General features: G+C 47.0%; 8 protein-coding genes across 8 annotated transcripts; 2 read left to right on the forward strand and 6 right to left on the reverse strand.

The window, feature by feature from the left end:
• Nucleotides 1–1,198: 1,198 nt before the first annotated feature.
• Nucleotides 1,199–2,654, reverse strand: F4822DRAFT_149169 (uncharacterized protein). Its single transcript, XM_051452972.1, has 5 exons — nt 2,449–2,654; nt 2,100–2,171; nt 2,015–2,038; nt 1,758–1,952; nt 1,199–1,698 (listed from the first exon to the last, which is right to left on the reverse strand). Exons 2-5 carry the CDS (start codon nt 2,155–2,157, stop codon nt 1,349–1,351), a joined length of 627 nt encoding a protein of 208 aa, XP_051318819.1. The 5' UTR covers nt 2,158–2,171; nt 2,449–2,654; the 3' UTR covers nt 1,199–1,348.
• Nucleotides 2,655–3,680: 1,026 nt separating this feature from the next.
• On the reverse strand, nt 3,681–5,281 carry F4822DRAFT_426241 (carboxylic acid transport protein; the record flags this gene model as incomplete). The annotated part of the gene is made up of 2 exons (XM_051460509.1): nt 3,681–4,668; nt 4,725–5,281. 2 exons carry the CDS (start codon nt 5,279–5,281, stop codon nt 3,681–3,683), a joined length of 1,545 nt encoding a protein of 514 aa, XP_051318820.1.
• A 1,467-nt stretch (nt 5,282–6,748) lies between these two features.
• F4822DRAFT_392959 (catalase-like domain-containing protein) lies at nt 6,749–9,362 on the forward strand. The gene is made up of 3 exons (XM_051457259.1): nt 6,749–7,522; nt 7,573–7,728; nt 7,806–9,362. The coding sequence occupies exons 1-3, from the start codon at nt 7,416–7,418 to the stop codon at nt 9,280–9,282; spliced, it is 1,740 nt and encodes a 579-aa protein (XP_051318821.1). The 5' UTR covers nt 6,749–7,415; the 3' UTR covers nt 9,283–9,362.
• Nucleotides 9,363–9,570: 208 nt separating this feature from the next.
• Nucleotides 9,571–11,914, reverse strand: F4822DRAFT_149191 (MFS general substrate transporter). Its single transcript, XM_051452973.1, has 4 exons — nt 11,299–11,914; nt 11,135–11,242; nt 10,259–11,076; nt 9,571–10,203 (listed from the first exon to the last, which is right to left on the reverse strand). The coding sequence occupies exons 1-4, from the start codon at nt 11,533–11,535 to the stop codon at nt 9,663–9,665; spliced, it is 1,704 nt and encodes a 567-aa protein (XP_051318822.1). The 5' UTR covers nt 11,536–11,914; the 3' UTR covers nt 9,571–9,662.
• On the reverse strand, nt 11,737–14,304 carry F4822DRAFT_441741 (permease for cytosine/purines, uracil, thiamine, allantoin-domain-containing protein). Its single transcript, XM_051462898.1, has 4 exons — nt 14,030–14,304; nt 13,656–13,969; nt 12,991–13,596; nt 11,737–12,933 (listed from the first exon to the last, which is right to left on the reverse strand). The coding sequence occupies exons 1-4, from the start codon at nt 14,145–14,147 to the stop codon at nt 12,295–12,297; spliced, it is 1,677 nt and encodes a 558-aa protein (XP_051318823.1). The 5' UTR covers nt 14,148–14,304; the 3' UTR covers nt 11,737–12,294.
• A 432-nt stretch (nt 14,305–14,736) lies between these two features.
• Nucleotides 14,737–16,764, reverse strand: F4822DRAFT_392973 (putative transaldolase). The gene is made up of 5 exons (XM_051457260.1): nt 16,153–16,764; nt 16,024–16,067; nt 15,713–15,968; nt 15,411–15,642; nt 14,737–15,354 (listed from the first exon to the last, which is right to left on the reverse strand). The coding sequence occupies exons 1-5, from the start codon at nt 16,223–16,225 to the stop codon at nt 14,961–14,963; spliced, it is 999 nt and encodes a 332-aa protein (XP_051318824.1). The 5' UTR covers nt 16,226–16,764; the 3' UTR covers nt 14,737–14,960.
• Nucleotides 16,765–17,882: 1,118 nt separating this feature from the next.
• F4822DRAFT_149328 (uncharacterized protein) lies at nt 17,883–23,216 on the forward strand. The gene is made up of 4 exons (XM_051452975.1): nt 17,883–18,549; nt 18,622–20,067; nt 20,125–21,623; nt 21,703–23,216. The coding sequence occupies exons 1-4, from the start codon at nt 18,006–18,008 to the stop codon at nt 22,807–22,809; spliced, it is 4,596 nt and encodes a 1,531-aa protein (XP_051318825.1). The 5' UTR covers nt 17,883–18,005; the 3' UTR covers nt 22,810–23,216.
• F4822DRAFT_149323 (mRNA triphosphatase CET1) lies at nt 23,078–26,607 on the reverse strand. The gene is made up of 2 exons (XM_051452974.1): nt 24,364–26,607; nt 23,078–24,292 (listed from the first exon to the last, which is right to left on the reverse strand). Exons 1-2 carry the CDS (start codon nt 26,404–26,406, stop codon nt 23,624–23,626), a joined length of 2,712 nt encoding a protein of 903 aa, XP_051318826.1. The 5' UTR covers nt 26,407–26,607; the 3' UTR covers nt 23,078–23,623.
• Nucleotides 26,608–27,414: the final 807 nt, after the last annotated feature.

Raw genomic sequence — 27,414 nt, forward strand, 5'->3', positions numbered from 1 at the left:
CAGAGCCTCTCCGTTTGCTTCTTTTCCTTGGAAAATTTATGTTGTATTTGCTCATCACTTTCAGCTGCCATGTGCCATATTAAGAGCTATTGGATCGGTTAGAGCAAGGATGTTACACGGCCTCGCCAGCCTGCTGCGAGCAAAACTGGCTAGACCGATTCCGACAAGACATGCTTTCCATTAATATGAGCTTATCTTGGAATTTACCGTGTCCTCCCTGTCTTAGACTTAAGGAATAGGTACCTGTTCATAAGTACATTAGAGGCAACTCAAGCCTAGAGCCCTCTCCTGCATCATGCACGTAACGCTTATCATCACCCATGAATCCCGGCACAAAAAGAGGCCACTCCACCATACATTAGAAAGGGTCACCTACGTAATATATATATGCAATCTACTCACTTGGTCTTAACATGCAAAATCGAAAAAGCACTCAGGGGACGGGAAAGAAAGAAAATTATTTTAGGATCACAAGGCACGTAAACCAGTGCAACAATAAAATACTAGGATATGGCGAAGAGGGACAATGGCAGAATGGGTAGATTGGTTACATCAATATCACCCCATCAGAATTCTCGGGTTCAACTAGTGGAGTAAGCCGCCGCAAAATGCTCTATGTATCCCCTGTCCCCCATTTTCGTAGGCGCCTAACCTTGCACAACACATGGCACGCCTTATCTTCGATCCTCGAGGTAGAACACTTCATTTCGCTAATAAGCATTGTTTCTCCTCTATTACTACAAACTAGATGCCTCATATTATAACTAGATCTAGCCATATGATTAGAAATCACCTATCAAGATGGACAGTCCATAAGATATACCTAACTTCTAACTTCTAAAATCATTACCTCCCGCGTGAAGAGCCGTTGGTGCTCACACGTGGTGAACTGGCAGCCGAAAAAGCAAAGCCCGATCCACATGCTAAAGCGTGAGCTATCGATCAATTCAATTGATGGAAACGAGTCCAATTTCCTATGTCCACCGCCTTTGCTGAGATCACATGGCATAGGTAATGTAATACTAGACGAGAAGACAGGCATTGACATCTGCAGATACCTAGCATCATACTCTTAAGTTGCTACGCGTGGTGGTCATCACAATCTTAGGTAGCTAGCACTGGACAGGTACACTTGCTTATGCATGAAAATACCATATTTAGTGCTATCTACTGGATTGGTGAGATGTACATCATGTCCTGTCTGACTTTAATGTCGATATAGGTACATTAGGCTTAGAGAGCAAATATCAATGGGTTTAAAATCTTCATCCTAACTTATTAAACCCATATTGATGTTGCAGCCACCAACTTTCCACTGAGATGCAGTCAAGTCTGAGTGTAGCCCTGCTTACGACTCCTTGTTCGCGAGCGAAACGCGGACCCCAAGCTTCTTGCAACGGTCTTCGAAGCCCGCAATACCCGTGAGCTGAGCCGGCTTGGCGGAGCGCTGTGGCTGCATCGCAATGGGCTCGACGGGAGAAGGGGTCGGCGTGGGATTGAACGCAAAGGCCGTCGGGTTTAGGTTGAGTCGGGCCGGTACCTTCTTCTTGGGGCGCGTGGCTTTGCCAGCTGACTTCTGGACATGGTGTGCCATTGGCATCAAGGGTGTAGCTTCATCATAAAGCTTCTCGGTGGTCTGCGTAGCAGTGACAGGCGAAAGTGCGGACTTGCCAAAGTTGACCTCGTTGGCAATGATACCTTTATACGGTTAATATATGATGCTGATTGTTATTTTCATTCTAGATGCATTTACTTACGACCGGTGATCTTTCGAACAATCAACAAGTACTGCTTGTATGCCTCGGTGTTTGACTTGTTCATCTCAGCCTTGGCAGCATCTTGCCACAGACGGAGCGAAGGCACGCCGCTGCAAAGGAGATCCTTGACTTTCTTCTCAGCAACGAAGGTAAAGTAGTTAATTACCGATTCGTTAACCGGTTCAAGCACAGCAACTATGAAAACAGTCAGCGAGGAGAGAGCGGCATAAACCTCGCCACTCGAGGGTATAACTAACCCGTGGCGGCAGGGAAGTACACAGCTGTTATCTACGTTAGTATATCTATGGTACACAATGAGATTCTATAATATAAGAGACTTACATGTGTACTCATCTCCACCATCGCCTCCGATGTGGTTTTCCTTCTGTCGGCTATCCATTATGGAAAGACAAACTTTGTCAAGTTAGCTAATGCTTCATAGGGATGAATTGAACTCTACTCCTTCCAGCAGAGGTAGAGTACTGCTACCCCTAAAATAAGGGGGTTAGACGCAACATGGACTGAAGGCGTCCGATGAGAAGGAGAGTAATTCCAAGGTGTGGAGAGGGAGATGTAGTTGCTTGTCGCGTAAGAAAACAAGTTGGAAGCAGCTGGAAGAATTGCGCGAAAGCAACAACGATGTCTAGAGAGGGAATTGTTTGCATGAAGCAAGCAAAAGTTGTCAACTTACGGGATACAAAGAAGCGCGAAAGCGTATGCTAATGGAAGTTTAAATGTTCTCAACGGTGGACGAGTCGCGAAACATGCATGAATTACTCAAAAGGTCGCGGCGCGTCCTTGCATCAAAGAGGCAGGAATAAGTAAAGCAATCTGCTACTCTGATAGCAGGCCTAAAAGAAGGTAATATCGAAAAAGTGATGTTGAAAAGGAGAGGAGAGTACCTGCTGGCGCCTAGGAGAACGGGCGATTCACCGATGTGGCAGCAGGTTCAAAACTTGGGGATGCGAACACAAGGGAATGAAAAAAAAGAGACGGCGGGTTGAGATGGAGAGATGGAGGAGCCTGTTATGACATAAACAAAAGAGAGAGAGAGGCACCTATCTAAGTTTACCTAGTAGATAAGGTATAGGTAGGAAGGAGCATTCTGTAAAGACCTCTAGCTACATAGGTTCCCTAACGTATCTACCCAGGTAGACAAGGCAGGACCAGTCCGTGAGTCTTGTTTACCGGTAGGTATTGGAAGGTGCGCCGTTGGCAGGTGCACCGTCGCGTCGAACCTTCTATATCTACAGTACGCTAAGTGCTTGGGTAAACCTAAATTCTCAAGTGCATTAGGCATGCAACATGTAGCTGATTGGTGTAATTGATGCTTCAATGTTCAGTTGATTGTTTGACATTGTTGCTTGGGAAGGGGCGTATCTGAAATTCCGCCTACCTCCTATCTAGGTACCTAGAGAATATTTAAAAATCTTTACTCTTCCCCATCGCCTTTCAATGTAACTTACTAAGGTGCCTACATACCTACATAGATATGATACCTGTATTCTAGAAGATACTGCAATGCACTAAACTGTTTCATGTTTGCTTTCAATAACAGCCTTCCATCCTTACTCGCGACATCCTAGACGAAGTTACTCGAATGTTAGAAATCAAACACTTTGGGTAGATATTCCCTCAACTGGGTGCCCAAGGTGGATATCCCTACGACTTCGACACGGAAAAGGGAAAAGGAAGTACTACATATATAGATCTAACTATACAGAATATAGTGAGCGAAGGACATGGTCGTAAGTATGGATATATGCTGTGTTGTGCTAAATTCATCATTGACTCTGCTAGATTAGGGACATCAATATTTTATTATTCGTTCATAGAACCTAACTCGACTTGATATCCACGAGAAATCCTTCCTGTATACCGCCCGTGCATTTATTTCCTCTATTATGACTAGTTAGACCAGACTCAGACTTCGCCCCCTTTATTCTCAACTTCTGTCGCATGACTCTTTGAGTCCGTAATTGAACCATTTTCGATCACCTTCTCAATGTCACCATCACCATGAATATTAGCACCAGCTGGCCCGACATTTTCGAAGGATCGACCACGTTTCTCCGGACCGAATGCCATCGTAATCGCATTTCCAATTGCGCAAATAGCAAGGGTAACACCCATTGTCGGCCCATAACCATCAACCAACTTCCCATTCTTACCCTTAACTAGGTGGCTTTCGGCAATCGCGTTAACAATCTGGGCTGCTGGAGAAGAAATCATACCTCCGATTTGGTATGCGAGACCTGGAAACGTTGATCGAAAAGCTGGCGGTGAAAGCTCATTGAGATGGATAGGTATGATACCCCATGCTCCCTGAACGAAGAACTGAATCATGAATCCGGAAGCTGAAAGACCCGACTCGGTGGTAGGTAAAATCCAGGCCGGTATAAGACAGCAGCTAATCAGTGCAGCAACGACCACAGCTCGACGACGACCGACGAATTGAGATAGATAGCCGATAATAGTTCCACCGACACACCCTCCCGTATTCATCAGAATGCTAGCCCGAGTAGCAGCATCGTTAGGAAGTTCTTTGGACTCTAACAGGAAGGTCGTGTAACTATCTTGGCTCGAATGTGCGTAAAAGTTAAACCAGGTTAACATAATGACACAGTAAATGCACATGCGCCATTCCTTAGCAAGCATTAGCTTGGTCTCTTTCCAGAAATCGCTCGCCGAGATATGATGACCGGCTGCCTTGGCTGCTATGAATTGCTTCGACTCGGGGAAGCAGCATCGAAGAAGCCCAGCAGCGAAAGAAATACCAGCCGCAATCCAGAAGACGGTCTTCCAAGAATCTGTAGCGCCACCAACACCGAGATTTGCGCATGCTGCGAGGACATATCCAAGAGCATAACCCTGTTGAAGAATACCGCTCATCAGACCACGCGCCTCCTTACTATTGAACTGCTTGTCAGTGTTGCGAACGGAACTAGCGATAAGTTAATGGCCTACGGGCAGTTCTCCAATGCCATGGCCACAGCGTTCCCGTACACGCCTCCCATCATTATACCAAACAAGGATCGAACCGCTAGGAATTGTTTGAACGTGGTGGTATAAATCGTTGAAATTTGCAAGAGGGCGAGGACAATCAAGTTAGAAACCATGGGCCATTTCCGACCGAAGCGGTCACCGAGCAGACCAAAGGCAGCGGCGCCGACGGATCGTAGAAGCAATGTCAAGGTGATAGCTGTGGTGATTTCGGTCTTGCTACGTTCAAAATAGTTGGATAACTTGACGGTTTGAATCGACAGCGCGTGGAAATCAAAGGCATCGGCAGTCCAAGCGAACATCCCCACAGCAAAATAGATCCAGTTCTTAGCATTCAACTGCATGAATAGCGAGATAGGATTCTTGAATTTCTGAGGGGCTTGCCACTCGGTATGGGATTCACCTAGCCCGTTCGTGACGACAACCCTTTGCTTCCATCGAAAGAGATCTCCCCATGCCTGCTTAGCAGTCGCGCGAATGCCCTTAGCGATTGGGTCTGCAGGCTCGTTACCAGTAGCCATTTTTGGATAATGAAAGCCGTTTGTCGGCTTGGATATATCCCAAAGGATACATTGTTATGTCAAACCAAATGGCTATCCTTGGTATTTTATACTAAGGAGGCATGGAGGTGAAAGCAGGGCCAGCATAGGAGGGATCAGGTACCACTTGGAGTGACGGTAAGTAATCCCCTATCCGGTAGTTAGAAAGTCGCCGGGCGGCTTTGGAGAAATGAGTATCATGACTTACATTATCATTACCCTGCATTTTGACACCTCCAGTCCACACGATGCAACTCATTATATAGTAAGCGTAGGTAGACATTTTAAGAGACCGCAATTAAAGACGTCAAGGTCGGTCATGCTGAGCTTTGCATACTGACTGTGTGCATCTCTTACCTCCCTGTACGGTGACATCTTGCGGCCTGGATAATAGAAGGTTAAATAGCTAGATGTATTGATAGAAGCTATCAGCATATCATTACTCAGAGACGGTACCTATGAGACATAGGGTTGCATGCAGTTATGTAGCTTATTGAGTGACAGCTGTCTTACGGAGGTATCGCCGCCATTCAATTGAAAATGCTCGTGGATACAAAAATATCTCCGACCATTCAAACGAACAGACATATCTTGATACCTAGAAAGGCAGCTGTCCAGACATGCCAAGATGAAGTTCGATAATCTCTGACCGTGGAAATTGTCGGAGCGATCGACCCGAGATGCTTAGATCATGGTACTACTAGGGCTTTATTTCTCGAAGCCTTCTAAGCTTCCGCAGGAACCGACGATAATCTGATGGTAGGTTATCGTAGCATTGAAAATTGTAGTCTCGTCAACCATCACACACACATACGACGTGTCCAGAAACCATAGCCCTACTCGAGTTGACCTAATTTTCCTCTACCTGTAAAAGTACACAAGGTATTCTTGAGAACCTGATTTAATTGCTTTTCTTTATGATTCTCGGTGAGTTTGGGCGAATCAAGTGTTACGAAGCTGGAAGATCATGGCTGCGCGTAAGACGCCACTTAACAGCTTCATTCAAATTAGGTAGGCTGGTAGGGTATTTAGTGCGGGGTAAAACATGATATCTGAGAAGGTAGAAATAGTTGATGGGAAATTTGTTATAATATTTGCTTGTATTCGCGATATGGAAGGAGAAGAATATGTCACGGTCGGGCTTCTGTAACGAGTACCACGAAGTTGTTTGTTATGATTACGGCGCTGTGATACTAAACTCCGGTGGGGAAATACAGGTAAACGTCACTGTAGCCGCTTACTAAGTTAGCTCAATGGGGATCACAAGAATCCTAGCCGCCACCCCTATTCCAAACCTTAATTGTCATTTATAGGTACGTTTCGATTAATCTATAGCGATGCCTTTTCTTTCAGTTTCTTTTTTCGCCTAACCTTTCTTTTCTTTTCCCTATTCCCTTTCCCTATTCCCTTTCCCTTTCCCTATTCCCTTTCCCTATTCCCTTTCCCTATTCCCTTTCCCTATTCCCTTTCCCTATTCCCTTTCCCTATTCCCTTTCCTCCTTACCGTTTCTTCTTTCTAGGAACATTATTGTGAATACCTAGGCAGATTTTGATAATGATGTTAGTAGAGTCGTGGTATTGTCAATTTTCTTGCGTTTCCAGTCACAACGCCCGAATTGTGAATTGGGAATCTTCTGCGCGAAACAATTATACTGTACAAAATTACAATACCGATACTCGCATTAGGTACTAGGCAATTATTTCGATTCTAAAGTTCCTTGGAATTCAACCGAATCATAGACTTTCTTTGTCAATTGAAGACACGGCATCCTAGACCAATCAAGGAGTACTCATTACAGTACGGCTTTAGGGTTAAGTCTCTTCTTCGTTCACGATAGTAGAGCCCCGTCATCATGGCATCATCGAAGTTTACCTAGTCCAATGCGACTAGGTTGTTCCATGAACTACGAAGCTCTGCAAATTTTAGAGTCATGGTAAGGTGGTGAGGTCATTATCTGGAGGCGTGTGCCATTCTCCCCAAACCCCTCCCTATGGTTTATAATAAGTGAAATGTACTATTGTGTGACTATTCCGATAGATCATAACGTCCACTATACCGGCAAAGTCTTGAAAAGATAGTCAAGGTATTGTTTGACAGCAGCTCTAACTCGAAAACATGGCACCGTCTGTAGATACATCATTCGCTGGCCATGTGGCCAATCAGTTCACCTCATATGAACAGGATCGCCAAATGTCCTCGAAGGAAGCACTCTACGCCACCAGGTATGTCTTAATGATAGCCATATCCCTATAACATCAGCTCACCAATATAGTAATGGCGTTCCTATGCCACATCCTTACGAAACCCAGCGGGTAGGCGAAAATGGACCGCTTCTTCTACAGGATTTCCATCTAGTCGACCTACTTTCCCACTTCGATCGCGAACGGATTCCCGAACGCGTAGTCCACGCTAAAGGTAGCGGTGCTCAGTAAGTCCACCCCACACGACCTCTTCAGATACCATGTAATCCATAGGAGGATATAAGCTGACTTGTAATGTTCCTAGTGGCTTTTTCGAATGCACCGACCCCATCCCCGAGCTATGTTCCGCTGATATCTTCTCAACCAAAGGGAAGAAATGTCCTGTTTCGGCACGATTCTCAACCGTCGGAGGGGAGTCCGGGTCTCATGATTGCGCTCGTGACCCCCGGGGGTTCGCCGTCAAATTCCGTACCGATGATGGTAACTGGGACCTTGTCGCCAACAATACGCCCGTCTTCTTCCTACGAGACCCGGCTAAGTTTCCGCACTTCATCCATACACAGAAGCGAGACCCCTCGACACACTTAACACATGCCGATGACTCTACCATGTTCTGGGACTACCTCTGTAACAATCCCGAGAGTGTCCACCAAGTCATGATTCTCATGGGCGATCGAGGTATCCCGGACGGGTATCGATTTATGCATGGTTATTCGGGCCATACTCTCAAGTTAGTTAATAAGCAGGGTGGTTGGGTTTACACTCAAATCCACTTTAAGTCTCTACAGGGTACCAAGTTTATTACCCAGGAAGATTCGAACAATAAATCGGCAGACTATTCGCAGAAAGATTTATACGAGGCCATCCAACGTGGGGAATACCCAAAGTGGACCGTTGAGATCCAGACTATGACCCCGAAACAGGCCGAAGAAGTTTGGGAGAAACAAAGAATCAACGTTTTCGACCTCACCCACGTCTGGCCGCAGGGTCAATTTCCTCGAAGTAAAGTTGGCGAGTTTACTCTGAACGAGAATGCTGTTAATTACTTCGCGGAGATTGAACAACTTGCTTTCAACCCAGCCCATATGCCACCCGGCATCGAACCTTCTGCCGATCCGGTCCTTCAATCACGCTTATTCTCCTACCCTGATACCCACCGACATCGTATCGGTGTAAACTACCAGCAACTTCCAGTCAATGCCGCACGAACGGGCTTCAAGTTTGGCAATTTCCAGAGAGATGGGTCTATGGCTTTTTATAACCAAGGCGCACGACCAAACTACCTAAGCTCAATCGATCCAATCCAGTTCCGAAACCGTTCAATCGACCTAGATGAGACGCATGGCCATTTCACAGGGGAGGCCATTACCTTCTTATCGGAGATCCGACCCGAAGACTTCAACGCTCCTAGAGCCCTCTATCGCAAGGTATGGGACGAACCCGCCCGTGCAAGATTCATCAGCAACGTCGCAGGGAAGATGGCAGTCTGCAAGGAGCCCGAGTTTATCAAGCGGCAAATCGCTATATTCCGAGAAGTCGACCCCGAGATTGCAGCGCGTCTTGAGAAGGCAACGGGTATTAAGGGATATGATAATATCTCGAATATGAGGTTCAATGGTACTCATAACGGGATGACGAAGGATGCGAAGTTGCGATATGCTAATGGTGTGAGTGCGACGAAGGGGAAGAGTGTTACGGCTAATAATGGTGCACCGTCCAGTGGAGTTCATAAGGGTTTGAATGGTGATAGTGTAGGTGGGATGAACGGAGTTCATAGGTGAAAAGGCGCCTAGGAATTGTATCCAAGTTGGAATAGATGTTTACATAGTAAGGAATAATATGAACTATATTTTAACCCCCGCCTTCATTGTTAAAAAGGTGGTAGTGACTGGATGAACGCCGAATCTATTATTGACATCGACTAGATTAATGGCTGAATATACAGCCAGGTCCAGCTCTATTTAAGCCTGTCAATGTGCTGTATTTTCCCACAGCGCCTGATCATTGCTTGAATAATAACTTGTTACAGCGGTTACATCGTTATAATGTGTTGTGTACACCCGACTGTGTACCCAGCTCACTAATATTACGGCTCACAACCTTGGAAATCAAGTCTTTGTAATATTCAAAATCTATAGACATAACTTCATCAACATTTCTCTTAATGACGTCCAAACTGTACGTTCTCGTCCCTTGGTTCCCCCAACGCATTCTGAACATCGTCATCTTGTTCTTCACGTCGCTTTTCAACATGTGTTTCGCTATCCTCATACCCTGCCACCGTACTAGATGATTTTGACCCCGCCAATGGAATGTCGGGGCGCTGTTCTGTTGACTTTTCTTTCTTGTTTCGCTGCGCCTCTTCATCGTCGGGTTTCTCTAGATCGGTAGGTGCGAATCTTGAATGCACACGAATTCGTTCACCATACTTATAAAAAGCGAACGGAATTACAGCGAGTAACGTCGCGACGCCTCCAATTAACGAACCACCACCCCCAACGCCGAGGGTATCGAACATGTAATCTGTGAACAAAGGCGCTGCGGCACCACATGCCGAGCGACAGACGGTATTCACCGCGATCGCGGATGCAGCGTACATCAAGTAAGAATCAACTAGATAATTCAGATACGCTACAAAAATGAGCATAAGCGAGGCTGCTAGAAATACTCCCGCGATAGTTGGGACTATCCAATGAATCGAGCTGCGATCTGTTAGCGGTGCTGTACCTCAGTCTCAAAGAGTTCAGCTCGACTTACTTGTACTCAGCCGTCCAAGCAAACCAAAACATGGTTACTGGGAACCCGATTCCACCAATGATACCTAGGGTTAATCGATCTTCAGGTTTTAGTTTGACTCCCTGTTCGAGCTTTTTGGCCTTATGTTTAGAATCAAACCAGACGATGATGGCACCGATGAATGCACCAATCGCTGTTCCAATCAATGGGAGTTCGCCAACTCCAACATTCCACCCTCGTTTCTGCTGGAATACAATCGGATAAATGGAAAAAAGCATATATAGCAACGTGTACACGACAGACATGTATATCGCACAGAGGAAGGAAATAGGGTCGAACAAGATGATCCACGGTCTCGTGAGGGCCACCTTGTACACGCCCATGAGAGAACGATCGTCGTCTTCCACCGGGGCCTTGACATTTCCGTAACCAGGTATCTTCGCTTTTCGAATGCGACGAGCCCTATTAACGAGAATCATAGGACCGAAAGTCTCCGGGATCGTAAACATGGTTATCGCACTAGCACCACCCAGCCAGAGCAAAACGTAAAAACTCCACCTCCAGTCCTTCTTCAGCTCAAGAAAGCCACCAACCACCGGCCCAAGCGCTGGGCCGGCCCATACCATACATGAAAAGACCGCCATCGCATTGCCACGCTCAACTGGCCCCCACAAGTCCGCCAGAGTACCGGGACTGTTACTGAGCGGGGCGCTCACGAATGTGCCAGTGAGAAATCTGCCGACGAGCAAGCTTCCAAAATTCGGTGCGAATGCGCATAAGAAATTGAACGCGATGTATAGCAGAAAAGTGCTGTAGAATATCCATCTTCTGCCGTAGAACTAATTCCCAGTTTGTTAGTTGCTTTCCGATTAACAGCTTGTAGCGAACATCTCGTACCTCAGACAGAGGAGCGAAGACTAGAGGTCCGGCACAATAACCAAGAAGGAAAAGGGTTATAGTGAGTCCGGCTGCTTCCTCAGACACTCCAAATTCTTTAGAGATACTCTATCAATATGTTAGTAATTATGCGTCGTGATGTATATTTGATACTTATGACTTACCCCGAAACAACCGGATGGAGCCGATGATCCAAAGGTCGCGTTGACAACAAGTAACACCGTACATATCGTCACATACCAACGTCTCCAGTTCGTCCAATTATGAGGATTTTCGATATCACCAGGTTTAAAATCAACATGTCCATTTTCGTTTAAGTAAGGTTGTTCATCAAATTCTAGATTACCGGTTCGATACGGCTTAGCCGTTGGCCTCGAGAACATGCGCCCCAGGTCGACCATAGTCGTTTGTATCCTCAACTAGACCTCCTAAAAACCGAGAACGAAGAAGTTCCAGTAAGGTCATGTTGCAAGCACTCCGATGCGATGAACGTAGCTGGGAGAAAAAGTATAATATAGGAAGTGAACAATAGCTCGCGTTACGAATTAAACGCGATATCAGAGCGCAGGCAATGATACATATGACAGCATTACGTCAACTATTGCGATTATGAAGACGAGATTCCGAACTTATTTCCGATTTTCAGAGTCCCCTAAAACCCGGGATCATTTTCATCATACATTGCTTTATTTGGTAGGGGGGAAGAATTGGTACGGGATCCTATTGGTAGAATGACCCTGTAAAAATTGGTAATTGGAACCTCTATGATGTCTACACCATGTCTTTATGCCCCCCTTTGTTATTAATAATAGGCGGGTGCTTGTATCCTACAAGTGTTTCCGGAGGTAATAAGTTCTAACGATTTACTCCCAGAGCATCGGTAACCTTAGGTGCTTAACATCTACCTTCAGCAAGGGCGCGTACCCGGAACTTCGGCGCAAGTATGACTCGGTATTCAGATAGTGCGAAAACTCGCCATATTGTAGGGATTTGGGTTCATTGGACGAATCATCGTCATACTATTTAGATATCCGCGTAGCACAAGAAGCCACGCGGAAACAAGGACTCGGGTACCTACGTAGTGCATAGGACATCCCACTCTGATCTATTGAATCGCTATTTGGAATATGCTAGCTCTACGGCAACTCTGACTGGCCTTTCTACATCGGTTTCGCATCTGACAACTCCGCCTTAGCAGCCCGGTCGGACTCACGGACTTTCTCTACTCCTGAGTCGTCGCAATGCACCTGTGCTTCGATAGCAGCCTCCTCTAAATCCCAAATTGTCGCCTTCAGCAGAGTCTCTTTAGCCGGTACGGCGTAACTTAGTGCTGTGTAAAGGACGATCGAGGTCACAAATCCGAACAGCCAATTGAAGGTGTACAGATTTGTAACGCCGTCGTTAATGTGGACAGCACCCGAACCACTAATACTCAGACCTAGACCAGGGAGTAAAGGTGCCACAGGTACAATGAAAGCCACTACGGCTCGCCAATTACAACCACCGATATAGTGATAGCGACCGTCCGGATTGTAGAGACCCGGAATATCGATTTGTTGCTTCTTAACAAGCCAGTAGTCGGATACCATTATACCAGCCATTGGACCTAGGAAAACGGCGTAGCCACCCATAAAGGCGAGGAAAGTCTGCGCGGAACTTAGAATCTTCCATGGTACTAGCACCCAGCCAGCTATGATTGCGGCGATGATACATCCTCTTCTAATGTTAATCCAGTGAGGGAAAAGAACGGTCAAATCGTTAGCCGCCGAAACCGAATTCGCCGTGATGTTGGTGCCGACCTATTGTGTATTAGTGAGAGCCTCCTCCCAATTCGCCTTAAATCGTTGTCTACGTACCTGCGCAATATACCATGCAAGGGCGGCAAAGAACGCTGCGCATCGCCCACCCGAACCATAGTCCAACCAAATAGCAATGATATCCAAGGGATTCCATAGGTATTCTCCGCTAAAGACCTTAGTTGCCGATGTCGTCACTATACCGAGAACGCCACACACGGTGAAGATAATGGGCATCGCAGGAAGTTGGACATATTGACCGTTTGCCGATTTCGCGTAACGTGTGAAGTCGGGTATGTTCACCGCCAATGTACTCCAATTACCCGTTACGCTTGACATGCAAGTAAGCCATAACCAGGCATATTGCGGACCATCGACCGTCGCGCGCAGAGCGAAAATATCACCACCTCCTCCGGCTCTCTTTATACACCACCCCATCATCGCGATAGCGGCAATTGGGGCCGCGGTGAGTTTAATCCAGAATAAAGGTCGTAGTTTGGTAGGATGGATAAGAAGCAGCGGGAGTTGGATGATCCAGAAAAGGAAGTAAGAGATCATTCCTTGCGTCGTGATGCCGGCGGATTCGGATAGCTGGTTCGGTATGTCGTTGTAGGATGGTGCCCAGGCGCGTAGCATGATCGTGATGCATTGCGCACCATTCGCAGTCTGCATTTAAACGCCAGTTAATTCTCTCGCGAAAGCATCCATTCTGGTGTCTTCATTACCTGTATACCAAGCCAAAACATAGCCAAGATTGCTCGGCTAACAATGCAAAAGTATTTCAGATAGTAACCAAAACTACTGGTCACTATGACGGAAAATGGAACATGGAGCTTAGCACCAATAGCACCATTGAGTACCAAAGCGACAGCAACGCAGAAGTTGCCGACTACCATGATAGGAATCGCTTCTCGCCAACTCAAGCCCACCGCAAGAATCGCCGAAGCTGTCTGCCATGTCGCTATGTTGATCGTGTCAGTGGCCCAGTAAGCTAGAATACTCCAAGTATTCCATGTTTGATCCTCAATGGGCGTCGGGTCTAATTGATGCGCATGTTAGTTGACAAGGTGGCCCATCACGAAGGATAGTATGACCGTACCCATGTCACGATTCGTCCATATGTGCACCGGTGCCAATGCTCCCGTCTGTTTGGGAAGCTCCCAAGAATGGAGGGAAGTACATCTTCGTCTAAGCTTAGTCGTTGATAGTATTCCCATGATGACAGATGGATCACCATATACTTAGGTATTTAGCGACAACGTAGTCTCCGAGAGGGGAAAGTCTTAGGGGAAGATATTGTTGAAGAGTGATCCATCTTCGATGGTTGCACATAAATTACCAAGATCACTCTATAACTCCGCAGATAGACTCGCAGTTTGCCGTCATCATACGAACCACCACGCGATAACAGAGCTGCGAGATGTGCAGGGGTCCCAGATACAGACCAGGCTTACCGAATTCCCCATTTTCCAGGTTCATCGGCTTGGAATCCAATGAGAAGCAAGTGTCTTATCAGCTTCCGCCCATGTCATGCAGATCCGGATCGTAACTAAATAACTAAACTGATATCAGCAAGGCAACCTAGCAAGCTGGAGACGAATTGATTCGTCCAATTCAGACTTGATTATTCTTAGTATACCTTCATAGACTCTAAGACTATAATAGTAAATATTTCCTTTCCATATCTAGCAACTCTCATAGATCTAGATTCAATGGGAGAGAAGAGGGTAAGACGCGCGTTGCTTGCCTTATTAGTAGCCAGGAAAGTAATGTGGCGTCGTGACAGTGTTCGTCCTTGCGCTGTAATTTTACGCCACGATGAAGCATGACAGGGTTAATAGTGCTCTTTTTTCTTTTCTTTCTCCGGTTCCCGTTTTATTCTCTTCCATGTCAGCAAAAAGAAGCAAGCGGCATGATCATATGTGAAGACGGGGTATCATGAACAAGAACCGAAGCTTTCAACACGAGAATTCAATCATAGTTGAACAGGTTTGCTTATTAATTCGACGCCATTCAGTAATTCATACACTTCATTGTCGCGCCAGACCTTCAAGAGCATCCTGTTTGTCGCAAAATATGTTGATGGCTTGGATGATCTTCACCTCAGCCTTGCCCTCTTGACTTCGGGTAAAAGCTAAGCGCCAAGCACTCTCGTCCTCTATTATGCCATTATAGTCGCTAAATTCTTCCTGACTTTGATTTTGAATCACACTCCCAGTGTCTCCTTCCCAAGGATTCGCTGGCGTCTCTGCTAACTTGGTCAACAGGTGTGGTGCGACAGTGATGTGGTGAACGCCGGCTAGCATCATAACTTCTTGGATGGATGTTAAGCTGGCTGGTAAGACTTTGGTTTTGCTTCCGATTTTCCCGTAGTATCGTTGAGCGGAACCGCAGAAGTCAAACGCCTTGTGTTGGTCGACATAGCTAGATGCGTGCGACAGATCAGCGCTTCTGTTTCCCGAAACGTGGGTAAGACATACTTCTCGTCAAAGTGCACTCGTAGCTCATTGATATATGGCGCGATGTAGGTGCAACCTACATGCGACGCAAGAGCAGCTTGTTCGAGGCAAAACATGGTTGTCGCCAATGTGGCAATACCCTGGTTCTCTAATTCGCGGCACGCTTGCATACCCTCCCAGGTAGACGGTACTTTGATGCAGACCCGTCGGGTGTCATATTTTGGGTCTAAGTCCTTAAATATCGCCACGATACCTAAGGCGGAAAGTCCGCATGTCAGCATTCCACGCTCTGCACATTCACCCTCTCAAGGAACGGTTCTTACGTTTCCCATTATTGATTGTTTTCTGCTTATCATAGGAATACTTTGGATTTGTCTGAATATGGGAGTACCCCGTCAAATAAGGCACTATTCTGAGAGCCAGCTTGACCATCATGGTCTCTACCGCCAATTCGGCTGCGGTAACATCCGGATATGCGCTGCTCTTTGATGATGCATAGTCAACGGCATCACGAATCAATTGCGCATGTATCAAGTTCCCATCGCCATCAACACGGATTAATTCATGGTATGCGATGGCCTTGGATGACTTTTAGCTCTTCGCATCTCGCCAGACATTAATCCAAGAAGCTCACCTGGTTTGATGTACAATCCACGAATGGGCCGAGTTGCTTTGGTACTATACTACCAGTAAGCTTTCACTCGTACGTACTTTCTCGCGTGGTCTGTTTTTAACAGAGATACTTGAGTAGAGGCTCTCGTACCTTGGTCATCGAACGTATCACAATCAACTGCAGTGTGCGATCGTAGCACGTCGAGTAGATTTTGTTGTCCCATTTTTTTCGGACTCGTCGGTGTGTTTAGTCTTATCAATCAAGCAACGAGGTATATGTATTTTCTTGGATGCGAAATAACGAAGAAAACATCAGATCTATCCAACGTCGTATGATGGGATATATAACTGGCAATTGAACGAACACGAACTTCCCCCGCTACTCACCCACCTAACTTACCTATTGTGTACTCCCATACTACCTCTCATCCAGAGTAGTTGAACATCTGGATGGGTCTTTTTTACTTGCATACATAGCCAGCGACTTCGGGGTGAAGCGGGGGAATACACCATGAGGCGAAAAGCTTGCCATTATACCTGGGTATACGAACGAAGTTGGTTCGGGTGGAAGGCGTTGGCATAGGAAAGCTAGCCGTCTCTACCTAGGCCGTTGAATAACTATCCATTCAAAGTATCCTTAGGCTTACGAAGACACAATATTACACATTATCTAATGAGTTGAACCACTGTGTCGAAATCGGACCCTAATCGGAGCCTAGTTTATATGATAGAGCACATCGTGACTTAGGTGCGAAGAAATGGGATAAAATAAATAAAATAAAATAAGAGCAGCTCCGTTTTAGCTAACCCTGGACTAAGCTAAGACATACAGAAGTATCTACATGTATTTCTAGCATACCTAGGTACCTACGCCCCGGTGTATCAGTAGCCTCCGTATCCACCCCCAACCCCCTTTTTACATGAAATTAATACGCGTATAAGTGAAGAGACGATCATCAATATCCAACCTAGACCATCGTCGGCATTGCTAAATTGAATGCCCGATTACACCTATTTATATGCTCAGCCACGTGCGGTGGTCAATGCTGGATATTGAGATAGTTTTAAGGCAGCAAAGACGAGAACCGGAAACAAAGCTTTATGCAGTGCTGGAATTTCTAACACATTGGAATGTGGAGTACCTGAGCACTAGGGCGCCTATGTACCTATCTTCGACAACAATGCTCATATTATCGGATTATCTACCGTGAGTTGCAGTGGCAGCATTAGAAGTACTTGGACGAAGGCAAGTAATTATGATACGGTCAAAGTATAACAAGATTTATAGAAGTCAACGCTAACATGTCTACCTAGATACATCCATAGGTAGGGACGAAGCACTCACAATACCTGGGTAGGTACAGTAGTTACACGTACCACATACCACCCGGGTGTAACGAATAAAGTACTCGATACACCTAGACTTCCATTATTAATGGCAGAGGTACCTTGTCACAGCAAAGTAGAGTATCTATCTAGGTACATAGGTAGGTAAATCATACAGAGGTCTAAGTAGTTCTCAGGTCTAGCTGCCTTGCCCTACACCCACGTTTCCAGATGTCGACGCATCCGGAAATAGTCTCCCATCTTCTATGGCCACTACTAAATCTGAAAGACGTTCGCGTATACTGTCCGAATATGGCCAAACCAACTTCACAGGTCTTTTGTCTTCGCATCAGGGCGCGAAGCGAGTGCGGTGATGGAAAGAAACGGAATGGAATGCATTCGTTTCGAAAACAAGTCTTTGCTCTCCGCATTGAAGAATAGGAATGTTATTTAGGCGTATCAGCCAACTGAATTGGGATATGTCCTATATTTTTTGCGATTGATGGAATCATAGCCTTTGTTCCTTTTTAGATCCCATCTCGACCGCTTCCTTCTTTTCTTGTCGCTCACTTCCTGTTACATCAACCATCAACTACACTACGTACGGTAAGAGTTCACTTGTCGGATGAGATACATTTGGCCTCATATTCAATGCTGCCATAATAATATCACATCGCCATGCAGAACAATCCCGATGACAACCAGTCTCAACTGACCATACCCCTACGACGTGACCTTTTCCAGCGGACAAATCCGTCCGACTTACCTCATATAGACAAAAAGCCATTCGTGGATCGCGCAAATCCTACTATACACCCAAGCGACCCGTTGTTCAAGCAGGTAGAAAGCGACTTCATAACGTTACTTCGGCATACCACACTCTCTATCGAGGAGATACTCGTAAGGATTTTCGACCCGCACGAGATTACACTCTTCCAGCCAGTTACATCTCCACCTGAGCTCGTCCAGTTGCAAAGAGATAACATTGTCCGTTACGAACATCTCCTCGCCACGCGATTTAAAGACTACGTCCCTACTCTAGAGTTTAAATTGACCTTGCTCTATTTTGGGCTTCCTGTCGCACCGATGAAGCCCGGTACCTGGCAAGAGACGGTGCCTGCCGACCTCGAGTATGGGGACGATACGACGTTAGTTCACAAGGACCCGTTTGAATTTTTAGACAATTACACCGAAAGGACAAATGGCGATCCTAGCAAGCGTGGTAAGTAGGAATCGCATCAACTAGAAGTTCTCTATGAATGAGTAAAGGATTATAGTCTAACCGTTGACCTAGTCGTTGATCCTTATAACCCTAAAACGCCGTACACTGGAATTACCCTAAATGCCTATGGAAAACTCCGTGGCGGCGCTGCTCCAGATCGAGATGAGGAATATGGCGAATTTCCAAAAGTCGGCAAGTCGATACGGGTATTCGGATACCAGGGAGCAACCCTGACGGATAGCACCGTAGAGTTATACGATTCTTTCGTGGAGGTAGCGGATTACCTCCTAAAAGTAACATGGGCGTACGATTATCAGATACGCCTTGAGATTTGGACGTTGGATAACGGCACCGAGCCTAACGAGAAACCCGTCGCCAAGGCGACAGGCACGGTCCATCACGGCCTTACAAGTCGACCTCACCATACCGACACGATATATTCGCTTCTTCAAAGGTTTTTCAACAGTAAAGATTTCAACGGTGATGATTATTGCTGCTTTGTATACTTTGATAAGGAGGAGCCTCCTAGCTTCTATAAGCCCGTTGTCAATAAGGATAATTACGTCATTCGCATATATGACAATGATTACAAGCAGATGGTATACATGAGAGTACCGCCGGATCTAAAGGACACGTACAAGCCAAACCAATTCAGGACTGAATATCAGCGGGCCATGAATATCCTTTTCCCGAGTAATCCACACACACATCTGAAATTCGATTCTACTACCAATGCATTAACGTATGGACTACTCAGTCCCCCTCCCAATGTTTGGGGTGGGATCATCACGGAACAAGCTGAGGGTAACGACCTGCCTGTCCTAAGTTTCGAGAGATCTATCATCCCCGAAAAGCATGTGCCTATCTGGATACCAGGAGTTCATTCGTACAACACGGACTTCTCGAATTTCTCGGCGATTTTCCCGGCAGATGATCTTGCACTTAGAGGAAATGAAGCCATTCGACCTGGTGCGGAAAGACTAGTCGCGACGGTCATCGGTGCCAACCCTGACATAACTAAAGGCAACCGTATGATTGGTATTGACGTCTGGTTACCTGGACAGCATTTTCTAGACACTAATATCAATGGTCGTCGTATCACGCTAGGGGGTGGTAAAGTTGGGTCGGATACATTGGACAGTTGGAATGAAGTGCTTCACGTCTTCCAGGGCCCAAGAATCCACGCTCCCTGGCAGAACTATAGCATTGCAGCTCGGGTTGTCTACGATACTTATCTATTCTACACGGCAGCCGGTAAATCCAATGCACGGTTTACTACGGATATCAATAGTACATTGCTCACGTTAGACGAATTCAAGAAAGCCGTCCGCGGTAACCTGTTTCCCGATTACCAGGAAGACACCCAAGTGTTGCACCTGGTTCAATCGACGTGGAAGAAAAACCCGACCGATTTCGTAATCAATGCCCACACGGACGAGGCCGATTGGAAATGGATCGTCCGGAATATTACAGAACCGGATATAGCTGTGTCCCTTGAGAACTGGTCTAACAAGTGGGGTAAGTGTCGAGGCGAATGCCCCTATTTTGAATCGAGCTAACCGCTGTATTATAAAGTGGTGGACCAAGATGCAACTTGGGGGCCACGCTACTTCGACAGCAAGAATCTTGAGTTAACATCGCACTATGCATCGACATACAAGCCATTGCCATATGATCCACCTGTCGAGGCATTTTTCGCGAATTCTGATAATAGACCTCCCAGCTTTCAGAGACACCAACATCTGCGAGAAAGGTATTTCTGGGATACCCCGAGCATTTTCGTCAACCCAGCGAAGCCCGCGATACCGGGACACGGGCCACCACTCGAAACTATTATTCACACGGGACCCGACGTACCAGGCTTCACCATTGCGATGAGAACTCCGAGCGAAGTAGCACGACTCGAAAGGGAAGTTCACACGTTAAGGGGAAATCTCCTCGACAGGATTAGGGAGTGTCCTTATGTGGGCTGCGACCGATTTTTCCAATTCCAGGATCGTGAAGGCTTGACTACACACATGAACGTCGACCACAGTACTTTGCAGTGCTTCTTGTGCGACCCCGTTAAGCAGAAGCTCCTCCCATTCTACGATCAGGGCGCTATTAGACGTCACTTCCTCGATGAGCACTACCTTGAATTCAAGAAGATGGTCGCGGCTACTACAAACGACCAGGCAGGACAAATACCCCAGCAAGAAAAAGCAAAGGTATCCAAGTCAGAAACAGAGGAAGAAGAAGAGGAAGAGGAAGAAAAAGAAGATGTAGAGACTACATTCTGCAATCGGTGCGGGAGAAACCTACTCAAACTCAATAACGAGATAGACAGGGTGTTCCATGAGGATTATTGCAAACTCGGCAAGACGGACGCCTTAAAATACTGCCAGTATTGCGGAGAGGAGAAGAGTGCCGAGGCAGTTGGCAGTCCATGTAGTAAGTGTGGGAAGGGTAAACGAGGCTCCCCCCATCTCTATTGCGAGTCCTGTGGTATGAAATTCGACTCGACTATGAGTGAGGCGTATCGCGAACACCACGTTTTGCATTGTAAACCCTTGGGTGGCCCCGCAAACAACTTTTGCCCCGACTGCGGTGTCAGTCTGGCCGGGAAGACTGTCGCTGAGAAGCAGAAGCATATAGCTACATGCGATTTCGCACCACAAGATCCGGAAGACGAGGATGAGGGCGCTCATGGCTACTATAATGTCACCCCCACCCCCTTTGTTGATACTAATACTATAGAAATAGCCCCGCTCGATAAATACGCGGAGATGATTAATAAGTTGACCGGATCTAAGGACAAGCATCGCAAGGGCAGTAAGACGGATGAGAGTTCTCCTAAAGCCCGAAAGACCGCTCCAAAGAGCAGCCAGGAAGCTAGGAGCAAACCAACTACCAGACGCGATGTGAGGTGGAGGCCGGCGTCAAAATCCGACCCAGCACCGGTTCGTCGATCACGCTCTCCCAATTGGGCTGGTCACCTCGAGCCGGACCACCAAACATACTCATTCCAACCATCTCCGGATTGGAGATGCTCGCGGTGCTTCCGGGCAGCAGGGCACGACTTAGCACAAATTGAGGTAAGTTAATTTCCTGGAAACTTCGTATTCAACATGTGGGATATAGAGAGCTAGAACTAATATGTCTTGATTTCTCTAGGCACATATGGACGCAGAAGGGTCCTGTAGAATTCGTCGCGGGTTAGGAACCACTAACTATGGTCGCATGCCCAACCGCAGTGGATGGATCGCTCCCATGGAGGAATTCGATTTTACCAAGACATTCGCCGAATTCGTTAGACGTTATCCAGCATACAGGCACACCATGTTCCCAGTACGCGACTCGAGCGTCCGGAAGACTTGGGAGTCGTCTTACTCACTGAATAATGCTATCGGGGATATCGCCGATGACCCAAATCATCCCTCCAACATTGCGAGGCACATGACTGGAGATATGCCATGGCCGCCGTATGAGGGCACAGTTATCCCGCTTGACGATACGGTGCCGCCAGCTCCACCGTCCGTCGATTTCAAGTCAGACACTGATGACGGGCGCTTCACCCAATCCGATATATCTCGTAGCCCGACCGAGTCGGAGCTGATGAGAATAGACGATTTCAACAACCCCCCCATTGTCGAAAGCTCAGATGAGGAAGGATCGGTAGGATTTCCCGAGCCGCCGCCACCTAAAGATGACAAGAAAGGCAAAAAGAATAAGAATGACAAGGATGACTCAAGTGAAAAGCGCAAGCGCAAGCGGGACCCGAAGGACGATGATTTCGTCCAACACAGCCCCGCCGACGACGTCGAAGAGGAATATTCTGAGGTTGGCGCGGACCCGGATACTCCCAAGAACTTGACCGGCTGGAAACCTCCGACGCCTAAGAAGAGGAAAGACACCGAGGAGAAGGATCCTAAAAAGCCTTCCGAATTCATAAATGATTCGTCGTCATCGTCGTCATCTAGTGGCAAGTCCCCTAAGCCACCGGGGCCCGATACCAATGTTCCTAAGTTCCCATCAAAGCGTCCCTCCATAAAACGACCGCCGCCGCTAAACCCGCAGAGTATTTCTGGCCCGCTACCACCGCCTAGCGGCGGCCCGTCTAGCTTCACTCCGGGAGGTCGTCCGCACATATCGCTACCGCCTGACGTGGAGGCTCTACAGAATATTGTTAAGGAATCGGGACGGGGCTCCAAGCCTGCTGGTAGCACGCCACCTCCGCCAACTCCGCCTGGTTTTGGAAAACCCAATACGCCTAAAAAGTAATCAATCCCTAGGGATAGTTAGAGGGTTATCAAATGCTGGTTGCGTAGTTGGTTGACTGGGTAGATATTTGGTGCACTGCGGAGTGAGAAGGGCTGGGTCAATGTAACTCACCTAGCAAAGTGATACGATTGACGAGTGGGAACGAGGGGAGGACAAGAGGTTGTAAACATACTCGATCTTTACTATTTGGGTTTCTTTTGTAATAAGAAGTAAGATAGGAAGTATTTTAATACGTTGCTTAATTTTCGTTTGTCATGGAGTGATACTGCTCTATTTAGAAATGAGTTGTTTTATTCATTGAGATGCTTCCCTTAATTACCTAGGTATGTAGTGGCGACTATGTGTATCATCTACCTAGGTAGTTAAGAGGTAGGTGAGGGTTACCTTAACATCTCTGCCGACTCATCTTTAATAATGGTCGAACCTTGGTGGTAATTACCTAGGTACTGCTAGAATCATAATTTCGTACACGTTGAATTCTGAATTCTGAATTCTGAATGGAGAATAACAAAATAACACATCGCTTGTAAATTCATTAGGGTATGCTATCAATTTACCAGAATAAAACTGGCTTTCAGATTGGTCTAGCCTACCCGACCCCAAATTGGTATCATGTTGATTAAAAGAAATACATCGCAGCATGCCCCTAACTCTTACTCTTCCTCCTCGCTCCGAAGTCATGCTTTAATTCGGAAGTTGTGAATAATAGAACCACCTAGGTGAACTAGCATTAAATCGCCCAAGGCTCATAGCCACATGGCGCTCGTACCTCTCCGGTTCCTCTTCCTTCATTCACCTGATCACATAATGATCATCAATGTGTCGGCGGGCAACGTCGAGCTAGTAGACGGACATTATTAACAAGGCCGTCGACTAGATCCTCATATCTATTCGGTTCTTGTCGCATGAGCATACGACCATGATCGATTAAAGGGCGCGCCTCCAATTCCACCTCAAGCTCGTGCTCTTTTGCGGTGCCGTGATGCGGTTGAGGCGGTTGTACGCCTGATGTAGGATGTCCTTGCGTCACCTGCGTCAGATCGATCTGGTAGAATCCATGCTTGTAGCTGAGTCGATCTTTAATACGATCAGGCGCTCGTTCCTTGTTGGGATTTTGGAACCTCTCAATCTCCTCAGCAGTGCCATCCCAGTCCCATTCCACGTTAATGCTGATACGGCAGTCTAAGGGTAGATGAGGGAAATGTATATTTAGGTCGGCAATTCGTGCCTTGACAATTTTAGCCAACACGTTGCCGGTTTTTTGATCGCATGTTACTCGCGCCTTCACAGGTGAGCTGGGCTGAAGTAGACTAGAAATGCAGCCCGGTATTCGTTGACGCATCTGCGGTGTAAGCTCGAAGAATCGATCGACTTCTCTACGATGGACGTAATGGACTTGTACGCGAGAGGATGCTGTCGGGTTGCGGGGAAATGAGGCCTTGACTTGCTCGTTCAGGTAACCATTGAGCTCACAGTGTTGACTCTGCACATGAAATATCAGTAAACTATTCAAGGTATAGATAATAGGATTGGATATGTTAGTAGGCGACTTACCTCCGTCATCGAACTACGAAACGCGACCCTGCCGCCGTTCAACACACATTCGCCGGCTCTTATCTCGGGGAAGTAAATGCGATCGTTGGTATTCTTGTCGATAATGACACCCAGCTTCGCTTCAATCTCGAATTGCGCGCCCCGGCTATGAACCTCTTCAAATTGGGGGAATTGTAAAACGTGAATGCCTAAGAAATCGGCTACTTCACGAGAAACAATGTTCTTGGGTGTCTCATTTCCAATGCTGGGTTCCCACGGAAACGGTTGGCCATTGAACACCGAATGCTCCCTGATACCGATGTTGTTAGTTTCTTCGGTCTTGACGCCGACCGCCGATCGTGTAGCCTCAGGTGAGGCGTGTCGAGACATATGCTCGGACTTAACGCTTCCACCTGCATCATATTGATTGCTCCCGTTCGCTTGTCCGCCTGCACTTGCATGCTGACGATTGTGCTGCTTCAAAGAAAAGTTACGGCTCTTTATTCTGGGTTGGTCGCGATCTTTGCCGCTTCGCGCCCACGAGGGGGTTTGTGCATACTTCACACGCTTCCGTCGAGGTGTTGTGGGTGATCCGGTCGCCTGCGCCATAGCTGCCAAGGGAATAGCGTGATTGCCATTCATTTGAGGCGGCGGGGGAGCTTTCCGGTCGCTCTCGAGCTCGTCGGGTCCTAGGTCTCGTTGTTCCAACTTTCGTTTCGCCGGGGTGCCGGGGTGTTGGGATTCCATGATGTTATTATTGACCGAGGCCTGTGGGACGCGTTGAGGAGGGTAAGGATTTACGTCACTGCTAGTTGATGGAGGACGATGGCCGCCGTTGCTGGGTAGACTAGGAACACGTGTCTTAGGTGAGACACTTACGCTTCTTTCTCGATCACTTTGGGCTTGTGACCCGCGGTGGGACTCAGCAACTGCGTCGTAAGTTCCGTGACTACTGCTACTAGACATGCGCTGAATGGAAGCCGGAGGAAGGGGCTTGGGTGATGTTTGCGAAGGGTGAGGAGGATACACAGTGGAGGCAGTGGAGATACGCTTCTGATACGGACTAGGAGGTTGCTGGTAACTAACAGCAGGGGATTGCCGTGGAGGTCCAGACAAGGGTGGTCCAATTGGTGTAGGGGGTTGGGATGATTGACGTTGATGCAATTGCTGCACTTGGTGTTGTTGCGGTGCTGGTGGTGGCTGTTGTTCTAGAGGATGCGGATGAGGATGTGTCGTCGCGATAGGACTGCCTTGAACATAAGGAGCTCCGTATAAAGGTTGTTGACTGTGCGCGGATGTAGGCGTAGGAGTCGATTGGATGGAATGAGATCTTTGATGCAAATACTGGTGACTACCACCCGGGGTCCCAACGGGAGGTGTTTGTGGTAGAGGTTGTGATTGTTGGCTGTGTGCGTAAGAGATGGAATTGTGTGGTTGGCTATTGTAATTATCGCGAGAATAAACTCCAGGACCTGCACTCGGACCAACACCCGGACCAACACCCGCACTAGGTGGGCCGTATTGGTGTCTATGCAACGGACTCACGGGTTGTGTTTGTTGCTGCTGCTGAGGTTGCTGCTGTTGCGTAGGTGGGAATGGATAACCACCACTCGCGGTGCTTACAGAGGAAGTAGGCGTGCGTCGATATGGTGAAGGCCCGGATATGGAAGCGCTTCCTGGTGATCGTATATCGTGGGAGCCCGGAGGTTGGAGAGGAGGGACAGGAGGTCTACCTGCAAACGCGTTGCTGGGAGGATTATAAGAGGTCGGCGACGGATATGGGCCGGCGGAGTTCGGGGTATGATTTGGATGATTAGGAGCAGGAGGGTATTCGTGCGGGTGGGTAACGGGAGAGGCGTGACTAGATCGACTATAGTCTCTAAAGGACTGAGCCGGAGGGCCAGCGTGAGACGGCGTGGTGGGCGTAGCTGAATTTAATATCGAAGAAGTCGAGTTCGCGGATGGTGGTGCTGGTTGTATGGATGGTTGAGGCGGCTGCTGCTGTTGTTGCTGTTTCTTCGATGCGCCTCCATCCGGTCCGTTCAACATCGCACGCAAATCCATTTTCGCGACTTTTGTTGTTTGCTCACCCTAAGAGCTATTTCCTTACTGGCGTAGTCTGGAGGTTGTTTCTTCCCTTCTCTTGCTCTTTCGTCACACCTTGCTAGTAGTCTAGCGGTTCGTTTTCTTCTCCTACAACACAACGGATGTTGAAGTGCGCAGCACACATGTACATATACACATACGTATACACAATAGTGCGTGCGCGCTACCTCCTTATGACACCTTACCTACCTCTTACACACACTCTTTCGGTCTTCTCTCGTACTCTTTTCTCTATCGTCTTCTGGCGCGCAGCGCATACACGCACATATACAATCGCTTTATAGTGGTATTCAAGCCGCGTATTCTAACGTCATCGATACATCCAGAAAATACGTCTTCTCGTGATTTCGGACGCGGTATTCAATGCGCTATCGCGATGGTAATGATCGCCCTTTTTATGGGCGACATGTAAAGGTCGGTGGGATTTAGGAACACTGAAGATGCGATGGTCGTTCGTCGGGCTGTGCTGGTTGGTTGGAGTATATTTTGTCTAACTTCGATCCAGTATCCTTCGAAGAGAGACGGAGAAAAAAGAAATAATTTAAAAAAAAACAAAAACAAAAAAAACATCAAATTTGCATATTCGTGTAAGTCAAACAGAGTTTCGATCGAGGAATAGAGGACCAAGACTTTGTTGCTTCTATCGCTTCGGATTGAAAAATAATTATTAAAAAAAGGTACGCGCACAACAAATAATAGTCCACTGGTAGCAATGATGATAGAATTGACGGGATTATCGTCCTAGTTGTACAAAGTTGGTCGAATTATGAACAAAGATTAGTCCAGGGATGAATGCGAAAGCGTGCGTGACACGATGAATCGATCAATCAATTAGTACATAAAAATTGTAGAGCTTGGATATTTTTTTTCTTCTCCCCTTCCCTTTTCCTTTTCTTTCTCTTTTACGTAGCCGCATGTATAGAAGTAGCGGTACTTAAAATTTAGCTTTAAGGTTTGCATAGTCGA

Source organism: Hypoxylon trugodes, assembly GCF_022578975.1.
Source record: "Hypoxylon trugodes strain CBS 135444 unplaced genomic scaffold F4822scaffold_2, whole genome shotgun sequence".
NCBI classification, from domain to species: Eukaryota; Fungi; Ascomycota; class Sordariomycetes; order Xylariales; family Hypoxylaceae; genus Hypoxylon; species Hypoxylon trugodes.